We start from the raw sequence: 14,356 nt of genomic DNA on the forward strand, positions 1-14,356 counted from the left end.
GCACCCCGACTGTGTGAACCAACATTAGCCAAGACAGAGGCCTTGGGCCAAACTTACAGAAAAAAGAAAACATGACTTTTAACTTCTACACAAGCAAGAGGAAAAACTTGTGGCGATATGCTTATTTGAGCCAACACTGATAAGCATTGTTAACATGACAATGCTTCAGTACATGTATACCATAAATACCCATGCATAAAGAAACATAATCCTATGATAGTGATGAGCAGGGGGCAAGCAGTTATCTTCGTGACATAACTCGGTGCTTGATAGTCACTCTAGCCACAGCCATTAAATGACGGACTGATAGTAAGATGATGATGATAAGTGGCAGCAAGAGGAACGTATAGCTCGGGAGCTGCAAAAACAATTTAAAAAGTTTAAATAACTGTTTTGTGTGATCCAGGTCATAGAGCCACTCATAAATGTTATGACAGATTTAATCAGTCAATCTTTTTTCTGGAAATGGAATATCAATCTAGGGAGGGCCGAAAGTGCAGAAATGGACATAGTACAGTCAGTTCTTTCAAAATACTATAGAACGATTATTTTGGTTTAAGTGGATAACTGCAGTTACAAACAAGTCAAACTACCACCATGCTGAGGTGAGTCATAGCTTAGTCGCTTCAACTGCACAATTCTAAAAACAAGACAAAATGAAAAAAGACAAAATGACATAAGATGTAAATTAGCAGCTTGCTACTTTTGGACAAAACCCGGTAATGTTTTTAAGGCAACCAATAGTAAGTTACTGCTGATAGAATGATGAGTTGCGCAAATTACAAGGTGAGCCAGGATGAATTGCTCCTCCCCCCCAATGAACTGTTTAAAACATTGTATTTGTTTAGCATAATTTGCCCACTGCTGTTCAGTTGTCATCCAACAAAAATCATACTAGAATCAAGTTCCACTGAGAATTTGGTTGAAGGTAAAGTACAAATATAATAAGGTGAGCACAGAGTAAAAAAGAAGCAACATTGCTATCTCTGTTATATGCTCTGCACTATTTACATTGCGTTGTTTTATTTCTTTATTTTGGCAAATTTGTAAATATCCTCTAGGGATGATTATTATGCAGAAGTATTTTTCTGTTGCCCTACTATTAAGTTATAAGCCTTCATTTCTGTAGCCCTACAAAGGGGTTAATAAAGGGCTTAATGGGTAAAAAATAATTGAGGAAAAAAAGATAGTGGAGAGAACCTTGGCTGCAGGCTTCATTCAACAAGAGCAAACCTCCAATTTTCTTTCATTTTAAAAATATAACCCTTCCAGTAGGCATCTTCTATTTATTTTGCCTGACATATGGTTTGCCGCTCAGCCTCACATAACCTTCAATACATCGGGCCATAAATTGAGAGAATGGATGGTGACAGCTCCCCGATGGGCATCTCATGGTCTCTCATTATTAGCTGACGCCTGCTTGTGACCATGTGAGTGTCACCATACCTAATGATGGTGTTTACACACTTGCACACACAGAAACATCACTTCATTTTACTCAAATTACTGAAGCAAGAGAGTGATCATGGAGGCCAGGTGGGAGGGGGCTTTTGCTGATTTGGCAAAATTTGGACAGGCTTAGTTGAAAAATGCACTGTAAAAGCAATGGAGACAAAAGGTTGCGCAAGCAAAGGATGGGTTACTGTACTGCGAAAGGGGGAGAAGACTAAGAGGAAGGGGCACATGGGTGTCCCCAGATTCATGGCTTTGACATCTGCGCCCTTCTCGACTCGCTGCACTCAACCCGTTTGTCATGTCCCCCCCCACTACACTTGCTCTCTTGAGCCCCTTCATTGGTCGGCTGTGAAAGAGTTTTAGGCGAGGGAGGGAGTGGGGCAAAACAGATCCCTTTTCCCAGGACACTGCAGTGCAAGCCATGGTGAGAAACATTTAAGGATCAAGGGGAAGTTCATTCTGTTGGGGAGATGGACTTGTCTGTTGGTGGGTCTGCACAGATAAGTATAAAACTGTACACAATAATAAATGATGGACCAAATTTTCAGTGTTCAGAATAAATTCATCCCAAAAGATGTTTGATGGGGTCGAAGTCAGTGATCTCGAATTGCCCCACACCAAACTCATACAAGCATGCTTTTGTAGACCTTTCTTTGTACAATGAGGCATAGTCATGCCGGAACAGAAAATGGCTTTCCTCAAATTGTTTTAGCTGAGGGTGACTGTGTGGATTATTTGCTAAACCTTTGGTGTTTTTATTTTGTCAGAGACATAAGGGATTTTCGCACTCCAGGAACCTTTTCAGGAATGTTCCTATTTACCCTGGTATTTTCATTTACTGCCCATGTTTCCACCAAAATCTACCCAAGTACAAAAGTTCCATAATTCATCTGATTTAGTTCCTCCTAGCCACAATGCGCTTTCAGGAAGTACCTGGAACTCTTGAGGCGGCTGGCTGTACTGATGGAGGCTGATTGGTTGAACATACTTTCACACATTTTTCATTTAATTTCACACTTTCACAGATTTATTTATAGAAAATATTTAAATATTGTATTTTAAGCCACTGTAAAATGCAAGGTTTAAACAAACACTGCACTTAGATATATGAAAATAAAACAAACTCTACGTGACGAATGATTAAATTGGAATAGCCATCCATTTTCTGTACCGCTTATCCTCACTAGGGTCGCGGGTATGCTCGAGCCTATTCCAGCAACTGTGGGCAGGAGGTGGAGTACACCCTGAACTGGTTGCCAGCCAATCGCAGTAAATTGGATTGTATTGCACATAATGTTAACTTGAACTAATCCCAAATCCCCTCAAATCAAAAACCGAGTTGAAAATGTTTTTTTTTCTTCTGAGGTTGGAAGGTACAGACAAGTCTTTTGTCTACTTCAAGTCGTAATGGTTGGAAACCGGTGTCAGGGTTAAAGGTTCTTGACAAGCCATATGACATCCACTGACCTGCCATTTACTGTCCTTCTGAAGTCACAGATCTATCTCGATAGGTACTGTCATATTGGCTGGCTGAATGTGCATGCTGCTTACATGTCTGTGACCTACTATATACATATATATATATATATATATATATATATATATATATATATATATATATATATATATATATATATGCGATTGGCTGGCAACCAGTTCAGGGTGTACCCCGCCTCCTGCCTGATGATAGCTGGGATAGGCTCCAGCATGCCCGCGACCCTTGTGAGGAGAAGTGGCTCAGAAAATGGATGGATGGATATATATATATAGAAAATGTAAAGGTACATCGCGGGTATTTAATTGATAGCTGGAAGTTCCAAGGGGCGGGGTTTTAAGAGCATTCAGCGACACGCCCACAGCGTCGGGAAGCTTAAAGAACATCTCAATTATTAACCATTTTGAAGCCTGACTTCAAATACGTGCCGATTTTTTTATTCATTCAGATTTGTCTGTCTTGTTAACAATACTTTTCTCTGTGGTGTGTCAAATTTACAATATATTTTTGGGCCAATTTAAAGCTATAATCCACAACTATTTTTGGTTAAGAAAAAAAAGAAGTAATTTTCACCCAAACTACTACAAGATTAGATGACAGAATGCTGATTAAGCCTATCAGCTTCTGACACTACACACTATTTTTTTCAATATTTACAGTGGGTAAAGAAAGTATTCAGATCCCCTTAAATTTATCACTCTTTGTTATATTGCAGCCATTTGCTAAAATAATTTAAGTTCATTTTTTTTTCTCATTAATGTACACACAGCACCCCATATTGACGGAAAAAACAAACGAATTGTTGAAATGTTTGCAGATTTATCAAAAAATAAAAAAATTTAATCTCACACAGCCATAAGTATTCAGACCCTTTGCTGTGACACTCATATATTTAACTCGGGTGCTCTCCATTTCTTCAGATCATCCTTGAGATGGTTCTACACCTTCATTGGAGTCCAGCTGTGTTTGATTATACTGATTAGACTTGGTTAGGAAAGCCAAACACTATATAAGACCTTACAAAAAGAATTCTGCTGCACTTAAGGTTCAAAAGAGCACAGTGGCCGCCATAATACTTAAATGGAATACGTTTGAGACGACAAAAACCCTTCATTAAGCTGGCCATCCGACCAAACTGAGCAATCTGGGGAGAAGAGCCTTGGTGAGAGAGGTTAAGAAGAATCCAAAGGCCACTGTGGCTGAGCTCCAGAAATGCAGTCGGGAGATGGGAGAAAGTTCTAGAAAGTCAACCATCACTGCAGCCCTCCACCCGCCGGGGCTTTATGACAGAGTGGCCCGACGGAAGCCTCTCCTCAGTGCAAGGCACATGAAAGCCTGCATGGAGTTTGCTAAAAAAACACCTGAAGGACTCCAAGATGGTGAGAAATAAGATTATCTGGTCTGATGAGACCAAGATAGAACTTTTTGGCCTTAATGCTAAGCGGTACGTGTGGAGAAAACCAGGCACTGCTCATCACCTGTCCAATATAGTCCCAACAGTGAAGCATGGTGGTGGCAGCATCATGCTGTGGGGGTGTTTTTCAGCTGCAGGGACAGGACAACTGGTTGCAATCGAAGGAAAGATGAATGCGGCCAAGTACAGCGATATCTTGGATGAAACCCTTCTCCAGAGTGCTCAGGACCTCAGAATGGGCCGAAGGTTCACCTTCCAACAAGACAATGACGCTAAGCACACAGCTAAAATAACAAAGGAGTGGCATCAGAACAAATCCATGACTGTTTTTGAATGGCCCAGCCAGAGCCCTGACTTAAACCCAATTGAGAGACCTGAAAATGCCTGTCCACCAACGTTCACCATTCAACCTGATAGAACTGGAGAGGATCTGCAAGAAGGAATGTCAGAGGATCCCCAAATCCAGGTGTGAAAAACTTGCATCATTCCCAAAAAGACTCATGGCTGTTTTAGCTCGAAAGGGTGCTTCTACTAAATACTGAGCAAAGGGTCTGAATACTTATGACTGTGTGATGTTTCAATTTTTCTTTTTTGATAAATCTGCAAAGGTTTTAACAATTCTGTTTTTTTCTGTCAATATGGGGGGAGCTGTGTGTACATTAATGAGGAAAAAATAGAAAAATTTATTTAGCAAATGGCTGCAATACAACAAAGAGTGAACATTTGAAGGGTCTGAAGGTCTGAATACTTTCTGTGCCCACTGCATATTTTTATATTTAGTGACTATCCTATACAATCCCACCCTGGATCACTTGTTGGTGCTTTAAAATGAGATAGTGCAAATTACGTATTTTACCTACGAACGGGCAGGGCCATATATGGACAGCGCGCAGGTCGAGTGAGCCATAGAGAAAGGAGAAAGCAATTGAAGTAACATGTCAGAGGATAACCCAAAAAATGTCAGCAACATGGTGCAGATGTGGATCCTACCATAATCAATCTTTTTCCCCACTTGTTTTTCTTTCAAAAAGTTTGAACGACAAAATGTTTGAGATGTGCTCCTGAAGACAGAGTGGGGGGAGGTGTCGGAAAGGTAGCGCGGGGATGGAAGTAGGAGGAGGCTGGACAAGGATTTAGCCTACGACACATCGAAGCAACGAAGGTTTTGTTGTAATGCTGAATTCCAGCTTATGGGGTGCCAGTAATTGTGGCTTATACCTTTAATTGGCCATCAAAATATCTTGGTTTCTTTTATAATTGAGTATGGGTTATAGGTCACGTTAAAGGTAAAAAAGCTATAAAATAATGTATTTTTATTTCTCGATCACAAAAGTGTTGTCTTGTGTGGTGCAGATTGCTTTAAGCGGCTCATGACAAAGAGTGAGGGAGCAGCACTACTAAGTATGAAGAACATGTTTCGCTTCCTTTCGCAGGAGAAAATTAAGCTTACTGTAAATGAAAAAGCTGGCTCCACTGAGAAAACCACAAACAGAGATATTTGAAAGACTAAAATCGCTTTTATTAAACTAAGATTTAAACTCTTGGGTATTTGTATTATCGGTGTGTCAGGTTATAGGAGCAGTCTGAATTTTTTTTTTATCTTGCCTGGAAATCAAAAATACAAAACTACGATTACAAATTTCTTGGGAAACACTACCTTTTTCTGTAATTAAACAAACCAAATTATTGCCCATGACAATTTGGACATTAAACTTTGTTAGTTATAAAACAAAAACACATTAGATTCTACAGTTTATCCTGATGTAATATTCTTGTTACTGTAAAGCCCAAACTTAAATTAAAATGGTGGCAGAGACCCAAATCACCAACGCTGGACTGTGAGCGTGTTTCTCTTCCTTTCACAGGAGAAATAATTGAATAGCCACGATTGGACATACTGATGGCAGTTATCATGGATTCCCAGAGGACTGAATTGTTCTCCTTCAGTTTGGTGCAACTCCTATTCGTCTTACCCTGATTAGTGGGCTGGCTCATTATTGTATACAAGTCAGGCACAAGTGCATTTTCTTACAGACATTAATATAATCTATTATACCTAGTATGGCAACTTCAGTGCTGTGGAAATTTTGCAAAATGTGGGGGGAGGTTAGTGTGTTTTCTTTCAGCCTTACATATTTAAACTTATTATAAACAATACCTCAGGAAACTTCAAGAAATGTCTCCGGAAACTTTGTTCCAGACAACATATAAGGGCTACTACCTGAACCATCTTCATCCAAATAGAGGTCTCTGGCCACCAAGACGGAGTCCAACATGGACTCAAACAGCAAAAAGTAACCCTGCAAAAGACAAAATGGCAGGAATTAAATCCATTACTCATTCTGATATACGTACAAACTCCAATTCCAATTAAGTTGGGACGTTGTGTAAAAGGTAAATAAAAAACAGAATATAATTCTGAATATAATGTTTTGCAAACCCTTTTCAACCGATATTAAATTTAAAACTAAAAAGACAAGATATTTAATGTTCAAACTGATGAACGTTATCTTTGTAAAAAAAAAAACATTCATTTTGAATCTGACACCTTTAACTCGTTCGAAAAAAGCTGGGACAGAGGCAACAAAAGACTGAGAAAGTTGAATATTAAAAAAAAAACACCTGATTGGACCATTCCACAGATGAACAGGTTAATTGGAAACAGGTGAGTGTCATAAATGCGTATAAAAGGAGAATCCCCGCTCAGTTGTTCAAAAGCAGGGATGGGGCAAGGTTCACCACTTTGTGAACTGTGTGAGCAAATAGTCCAACAGTTAAAGAAAAACTTTTCTCAACGTACAATTGCAAGGAATTTAGGGACTTTATCATCTACAGTCCATAACATTGAGAATCTGGAGAAATCTCTGCATGTAAGCACCCTAGTAAGGATAAGCGGAACGGAAGATGAATGAATGAATGCATTCTGTTTTTATTTACGTTTTACACAACTTCGCAACATCATTAGAGTTGGGGTTTGTAGCTAAGGCTCAAACATTTTGTACATAGTATAAAAAAAGGCTTAAACCATTTTGATATAAACTGGTATCAATGGATAGGCACGTACCTGTAATATATGTATGATGAAATATAGCCATGTAGGTACTGGATAATTCAATGAATTTGAATTTTAATTAGTAGCAAAGAAAACCTGAATTTACTATATGAAAGTCGTAACATCACTACACGGTCTGCAACAAAACATCCAAATTTAACCATGAGACGACTTACTGTTCTGCTCCAGCAGATAGCACATTAAGCGTGGTATTATTTCATTTATGCTGAAATTGCATTTTCTCTATATCATGTCGATTTCTGCTGACAAATGTCCTTTTCTAGCTGTTAGCCCTCTAACTAGCAGCCAATCTGCCATACAACCCAATGCACTACATTACGTGCGAGTTCAATATTTGAGGTGCTTAGCCAAATGGAGAGGGAGTGTTGGGTACACTAGTCTTTTAAATCATTGAACCAATCTTGAAAGTACAACATGACATGTCTACAGGACTTTTAACAGCGGGCAGGAGGCGGGGTACACCCTGAACTGGTTGCCAAACAATCGCAGGGCACATATAAACAAACCACCATCCATACCTACGGACAATTTAGAGTCCTCAATTAACCTACCATGCATGTTTTTGGGATCTGGGAGGAAACTGGAGAACCCTCAGAAAACCCACGCAGGCACGGGGATAACGTGCAAATTCCACACACGCGAGGCCGGATTTGAACCCGGGTGCTCCGAACTGTGAGGCGGATATGCTAACCAGTCGGTCACCATGCCGCCTCATAATATTTATTTATGTTGGTAGATAAACCCATTAGGAAGAATATAATGGTTAACTTGATGAAACATTTAAATAGACTTTTTTTCTGATTTGATTTTAGTGTAACATTGATTATACTGAGAATTATATTGGATCAGTATTGGAATGTTTTTCTTTGATGAGGGTACAAATGAACAAGGTGAGGTGAGGGTCAGGATGGCAAAATTAAACTGGACAGAGCAAGTATATGAGTGTCGACAATGCTTTTAGTATGTGATAAAGAAAGTGGAGACAGAGTGAAAGCTTAGCATTAAGTAATGTAGGTTGGGGACAAGATCAGAGCCTTATTATTTAAATTAAGACAGCCTTTCATTGAAAGGATAAAAGAAAGTGAGGAACAAACAAGGGAAGCAAAATGATTTATAACTTTGACCCCAAAATCACCACCATCAGCGTCAAGGTTCAGAGCTGATAAATGTGACAGTGATGAAGCAGATAAACCCAAACCAACCTGAATGTTAGAAAAGGGATCCATTTCTTGTTTGTCGATGCTGGATTGGTCGCTTTCTAAAGTCAGATACACTCATTGTTACTGACTATGGTCCACTCAATGACCTTAACGCTATACCGTTTTTTAAACCCTCACCAAGCATACACCGGTCTCATAATTTAGTGCCAATTTCACGGGACACTGCTTCACTTGAAGGAAAAGGGATATGAGAGAGAGGCTCGCGAGCACAGTCACACCCTTTATGATCAATGATGGTCCAGGATTACTGCTCCCACTACCTTCGCAATGGTCTACACCCAACAATTTTATAAATTAAAATATCTAAATTAGTATCACAGCCACTTTATTGTGGAGTGTTTTGTACTTTAAGTACGTTTCACATATTTATTTTTCAAAATTGAAGACTCTAAATTGCGCGTAGGTGTGAATGTGAGTGTGAATGGTTGTTTGTTTAGATGTGCCCTGCGATTGGCCAGCGACCAGTTCGCATGTAACCTGCCTCTCGCCTGAAGATAGCTGGGACAGGCTCCAGCACGCCCGTGACCCTAATGAGGATAAGCGGTACTGAAAATGGATGGATGAGCATTTCTTTTTTAAATTGAGTTAATTTTAATTAGATTTTAGAGCAGATTTGATAGTTTTTTTTTTTTTTTTTTAAAGTTTTTAAAGTTTTTCTTAGTTTTAGTATTTTTACGTATTAGGTTTTTTTTTTTGGGGGGGGGTATTTGTCAAGTGTCGGATAAAAAAAAAGATCACAATATGCATTGTGTAATAAAAACTATTTAATTTTGTTTTAATTCAATCTCTAACAGATGAACAACCATCCACAAATCAAATACAGGTACTGTATAGCAGACCACAGAATTTGAAGTGCAGTCAGTGCAGTGTATAATCCTGCTTTTAAGGTTAGATTAGATGCATCACAAAGTGCGTAAAACCATTAATGAGACACATGCAGTAGTGTAGCCGTTTTAAAAATATGTTATAACTTTAAAAAAAAAAATCAAGTTCTTATTTGCATGTTTTCCTTCCCTTGTTGCTAAATTGCAAATTTATCAAGTGGACTTTCAGATTTGTGACTGTTAGGTAGAATGAAGCAAATGCTCATGTACAGTATAAAATAATTTGACAAAGACGAAAACAAAAGGATTTTCATAGGATATTTTCACTATAATTATAGTTTTGCAAACGTAAAATGTCGTTTTAGTTAACGTTTTTTTAAAACACTTGTTTTTATTTATTTCATTTATGAAAATGTTTTTTCAAATTTAGTTTTCATTTGTTTTTGTTTACTCTAAAAACCTTGCTCCACGCATGGTGTTGTGTGTTCCTCCCAATCAATTCAACTTTGGTTTTATCTGTCCACAGAACATGTTGCCACTAGTGCTGTGGAACATCCAAGTGCTCTTTAGCAAACTTCCAACGTGCAGCAAATGTTTTTTTTAGACAGCAATGGCTTCCTCCTTGGAGTTCTCCTGTGAACTCCATTCTTGTTTAATGTTTTACATATGGTAGTTTTGTCAACAGAGATGTTGACATGTGCCAGTGATTTCTGTCAGTCTCCAGCTGACACCTCATTGAGCATTCTGCGCTGTGCTCTTGCAATCATCTTTACAGGATGGCCACTCCTTGGATGAAAAGCAACAGTGCTGAACTTTCTCCATTTATGGATAATTTGTCTAAACGCAGACTGATGAACATCAAGACTTTTAGAGATACTTGTGTCACCTTTTCCAGCTTTATACAAATCAAGAATTCTTAATCGTAGGTCTTCTGAGAGGTCTTCTGAGTGAGACATGGTAAACATCAGGCTAGGGCTGCATGATTACGGCCAAAGTAATCACAAGTATTTTGATTTGATAAATATCCCGTCAATATATTGACTTGTCCAGGTCTCCATTGTTCTGTTTGACCTTTGATCAAACGTGCACGGTCGCAAACTGCAAAGAACTCAACAGCTGTGATTTGCCTTTCTATTGACTCACGGGATTTCACTGCGGCCAGGCCAGCCGAAAAGTTGAAGGCAAGGCAGCCGCTACAACGATTGTTAATACGCTGTCATACCGTAACACACCGCCTCTTTGCCAGCTACTGCAAAGACCTACTTCAGAATAAAATCTTCATATAATAATATATTGGAAATCAATGACATTTTCGGATTTTATTTTGAAGTTGACCTTGCAGTGCATTGCTTAAGGAAACCTTAACCATGTGTTCGCCCCCTCGTGGCTGGCTGACTAAGTTGCGGATGGTGCTGCATATGAAGCACTTGTGGGCACTGCTGCATATGAAGCACTTCATATGCAGCAGTGCCCACATTGTCAATGTAAAAATCACTGATGAGCAGGCTCATTTAATTGTGGTAGCCAAAAATCGTGATCACGATTAAAATTAGATTAATTGTGCAGCCCTACATCAGGCAATGTTTCTTAACAGAAGACAATTCCAACCTGGTGTGTTTTCGAGTCGCCAGAGGAGCTCTAAGCCACACTTCCGACCTTGTCTCATTGATTGGACTCCAGGTTGGTTCACACCTGACTCTGATTAGCGCTTGAATCTGCAGCCTAGCCACTTTTTCCTCCTTGTCCTGGGAATATTTCCTATTTATTTTCAGTAAAATAATGAAAGAAAATATAACATATATAACAATGATTCTCATGTTAGCAACAATATTATTTCCTGCATGGTAGAGGAAATAGAGCGATTTGCCACAATGATTTGGGGTCCCAACTTAGATCACTTATTACAATTAGCTGTTGGTGCTGAAAATGTCAGCACACATATAGAAATAATGATATAATATAGAGAAATTGATGCAAATAGTAGACGTGTTTTTGTGAATGTTAATTAAGTACTGATCATGTTAATACATGTGTTTATGTAATACTAATGACTGCTTATAATTAAAAAAAAATGATTTCCTTAGTATAACAACATATACAATGCCTGCACAAGCAGCAGATCATTAAAACATTCAACTTTATTAGTTTATAGAAATTTACAATTATAATTACTAATTAATAATAAATGTGGAACACAATTGAGGTTAGCATATTGACATGGCCTTTGAAAACCGTTCCAGTTGCTCAAAAGTCCACTTTGAAAAATTAATTGCCAACCACTGCTCTAGCATATAAGAAATACCTCAAACCTTTCAATGCTCCATACAGTCTTAACAAATCATTAGACTCCTGCAGAGCTCCCGCAAAATGGATGCATCTACCCTTAGCACTTAGCAGAAGAGCTGGCATTTACTGTATCTGCTTTTCACATTCTGTAGAACACAGCAATTGGGATAGTGATGCTATTTTTTTCACTTTCACACAGTACATTGGGATACTGCAATTAGATTTTTAGATGTGTGATAATGACAGCGTCTGGTGCTTTGGCCAAATTCTTTCAAAACAACATGATGGGAGATGGGCAGCATCCCACCTATTACAGCTCTGATACTGTTTTGGAACACTACTAGGTCAGTGCTGGTTATATAGAAAAGCAACAATCAGAAGTGTAAAAGTAGCATCTTTCACAGGCAGTGTGAAAGCAGTTAAAGCATTCAAGAGCTGCTGGACTACAATATAAGATGACGTGAGGAGAGAGCTAAGTTCAGAGAGCCAGGGTTGCACAGGCAACACACTGCAGTATAGCCACTTTGCATTTACATGAGACTAATGAAAACCCTAATGAGAATGGGCTGAAACAGCTTATAGACATTACCAAAATTAGCATATAAAACAGATCTCCCTGTGGCTTCACACAGTGTTCAAGCACGTCTGAGTTTCCACCAACAAAAATAAAAATAGCAAACGCTCTTTTTCAGCTTTGTGACATTTATTTTGATTGGTTTTGCACACACTCACCTTGACACAAGTCTTATACCTTTCTACAATATTCTTTTAAAACTCTCAACAGATAACTGTTTTCAACCAAGGTAGGTCAATGACCTGTTTGAGCCAGCACAAACTACCAGTGTGGTTGTCATGGGGCATGATGGAGTGGAGGACTACCAATTCAATTTGAGGGCAGAGAAACACAGTGAATCACAACTTTGTAAAACAATGGGTGAGCTATGTGCGCTCACACACATAGGGGGTTTCAATCGTTCTCATACACAAGAGAGAGGAAAAGGAACATCAGAGGTTGCAGTAATATCTTGAGAGGGGTGATGAGCGCTTCTTGCTGGAATGCAATAACCTGAATGATACCTTACTAGAAATCATATGCGTTTTGTTCAAACATATTGGATTTACTGTATGTTCTCTTTGGCTGAATTCTAAAATTTACGCTCATAACAATTGAATTAATTTAATGATTGCCATTATTGTGTATTCTAGGTCTACAAAAAGGTTACGAAAATGTGGCAATGATGTGGTTACAAAAAGAAAATCAATTCTCCCTCTGTTAAAGAGAAATATGTTTTTCTTTGCTTTAAATTAACTTTCCTTGCTCTTAATTAACTTTTGCTACAATACTATGATTTGTTGTATACCAAAGCCGGGAGAACATATCTTTGGCTAACAATGTTTCCCTAGACCAGTCGAAAACATTCTTGTAATCTAGACACCCCAGAAAAATGACATCCTGACTTTCATTTTAGGTAATTCTAAAAGAAGTGTTGAATTCTTGAAGACTACAACCCTACCAAGAGAAGACCTGAAACTAAAAAGAGACCAGGGCCCGGAACAAACCTAAATGTGTTGATTTCTCTTAATGTAATAAAACATTTAAACATTATTAGAAAACATAAACATTTTAATTTAGAGAAATAGTTTTAAAAAAAACAAAAAACATCATTGATGTCAGGCCGAAACCTATGTCCATTTAATATTTTTCCCACAAATCGATATTAATGGTCAATCCTCACATGGGTATGTTAGTTTAACAAATTATTTACCAATATGAAGTTTTGAAAATGGCTTGCTTTCTTTGACATTTCAATGCTGATAGCTCAACAAACTTTTTTTTTTTTTTTTTAATTTACTGAAAAGTGTTGGTTTTGGAGTTACAAGGTTTCTGTCCGTTGCCTTAAAGGCTTACAAAATGCCTGTAAGAAGAAAAATACACTATAAAGGGATTTTATACAACAGAACCAAAGATGCAGAAGATGAATATAAAAAAATACAAAAACAAGGTAACTACCATTATAAGGAACAGTAAGAAAGACTCCTATAAGACTAGAAAATAAATACATTCAAGAAATTTGGAGAATACAAAATGACACTTTTAGAGCTGACACTAAAGAATACAGTGTACCTAATATTTTTGTATAATAACATTGAAAATTATACAATGGAGGTGATGGTAAACAACTTTAAGCATTTCTTTGTAAATGTAGGCGCTGATCTGATAAAAACTATTCCAGATGCAGCCTCACAACCCATATGTTGAAGATATGCGTAGATTGAGGGAGAGAAATCCACCCTCAATCTTCCTAAAGGATGTGCAGGGGAAATAAACATTAAGGGATTCACAAATGCAAAAGGAAAACATCTAATGTTTATAACAATATAGGAACACCACTAGTTAAACAGGTAATTGAGGGGATATCCAAACCATTAACGCACATCAGCAATTTATCATTCCAGACTGGTACAATACCAAACCAAATGAAAATAGCCCAAGTAATTCCGTTGTACAAAAGTGGGAGAGAAACAATTTCATAAACTACTCACCAGTTTCGTAACTACGACAATGTGTTTCGCCTGGTCGTTCATGTC

General features: G+C 38.1%; 1 protein-coding gene across 4 annotated transcripts in view; it reads right to left on the minus strand.

The window, feature by feature from the left end:
- The window catches only part of prmt3 (protein arginine methyltransferase 3), an 88,285-nt gene that overhangs the window by 28,190 nt on the left and 45,739 nt on the right, over positions 1–14,356 (minus strand). For all 4 annotated transcript variants that reach the window (XM_061670104.1, XM_061670106.1, XM_061670105.1 and 1 more), the window contains one exon: positions 6,586–6,664. In XM_061670104.1, the coding sequence (XP_061526088.1) occupies positions 6,586–6,664 (79 nt within the window). The remainder of the gene's footprint in view (positions 1–6,585; positions 6,665–14,356) is intronic.

This window comes from Phycodurus eques, chromosome 2 (assembly GCF_024500275.1).
Source record: "Phycodurus eques isolate BA_2022a chromosome 2, UOR_Pequ_1.1, whole genome shotgun sequence".
Taxonomy (NCBI): domain Eukaryota; kingdom Metazoa; phylum Chordata; class Actinopteri; order Syngnathiformes; family Syngnathidae; genus Phycodurus; species Phycodurus eques.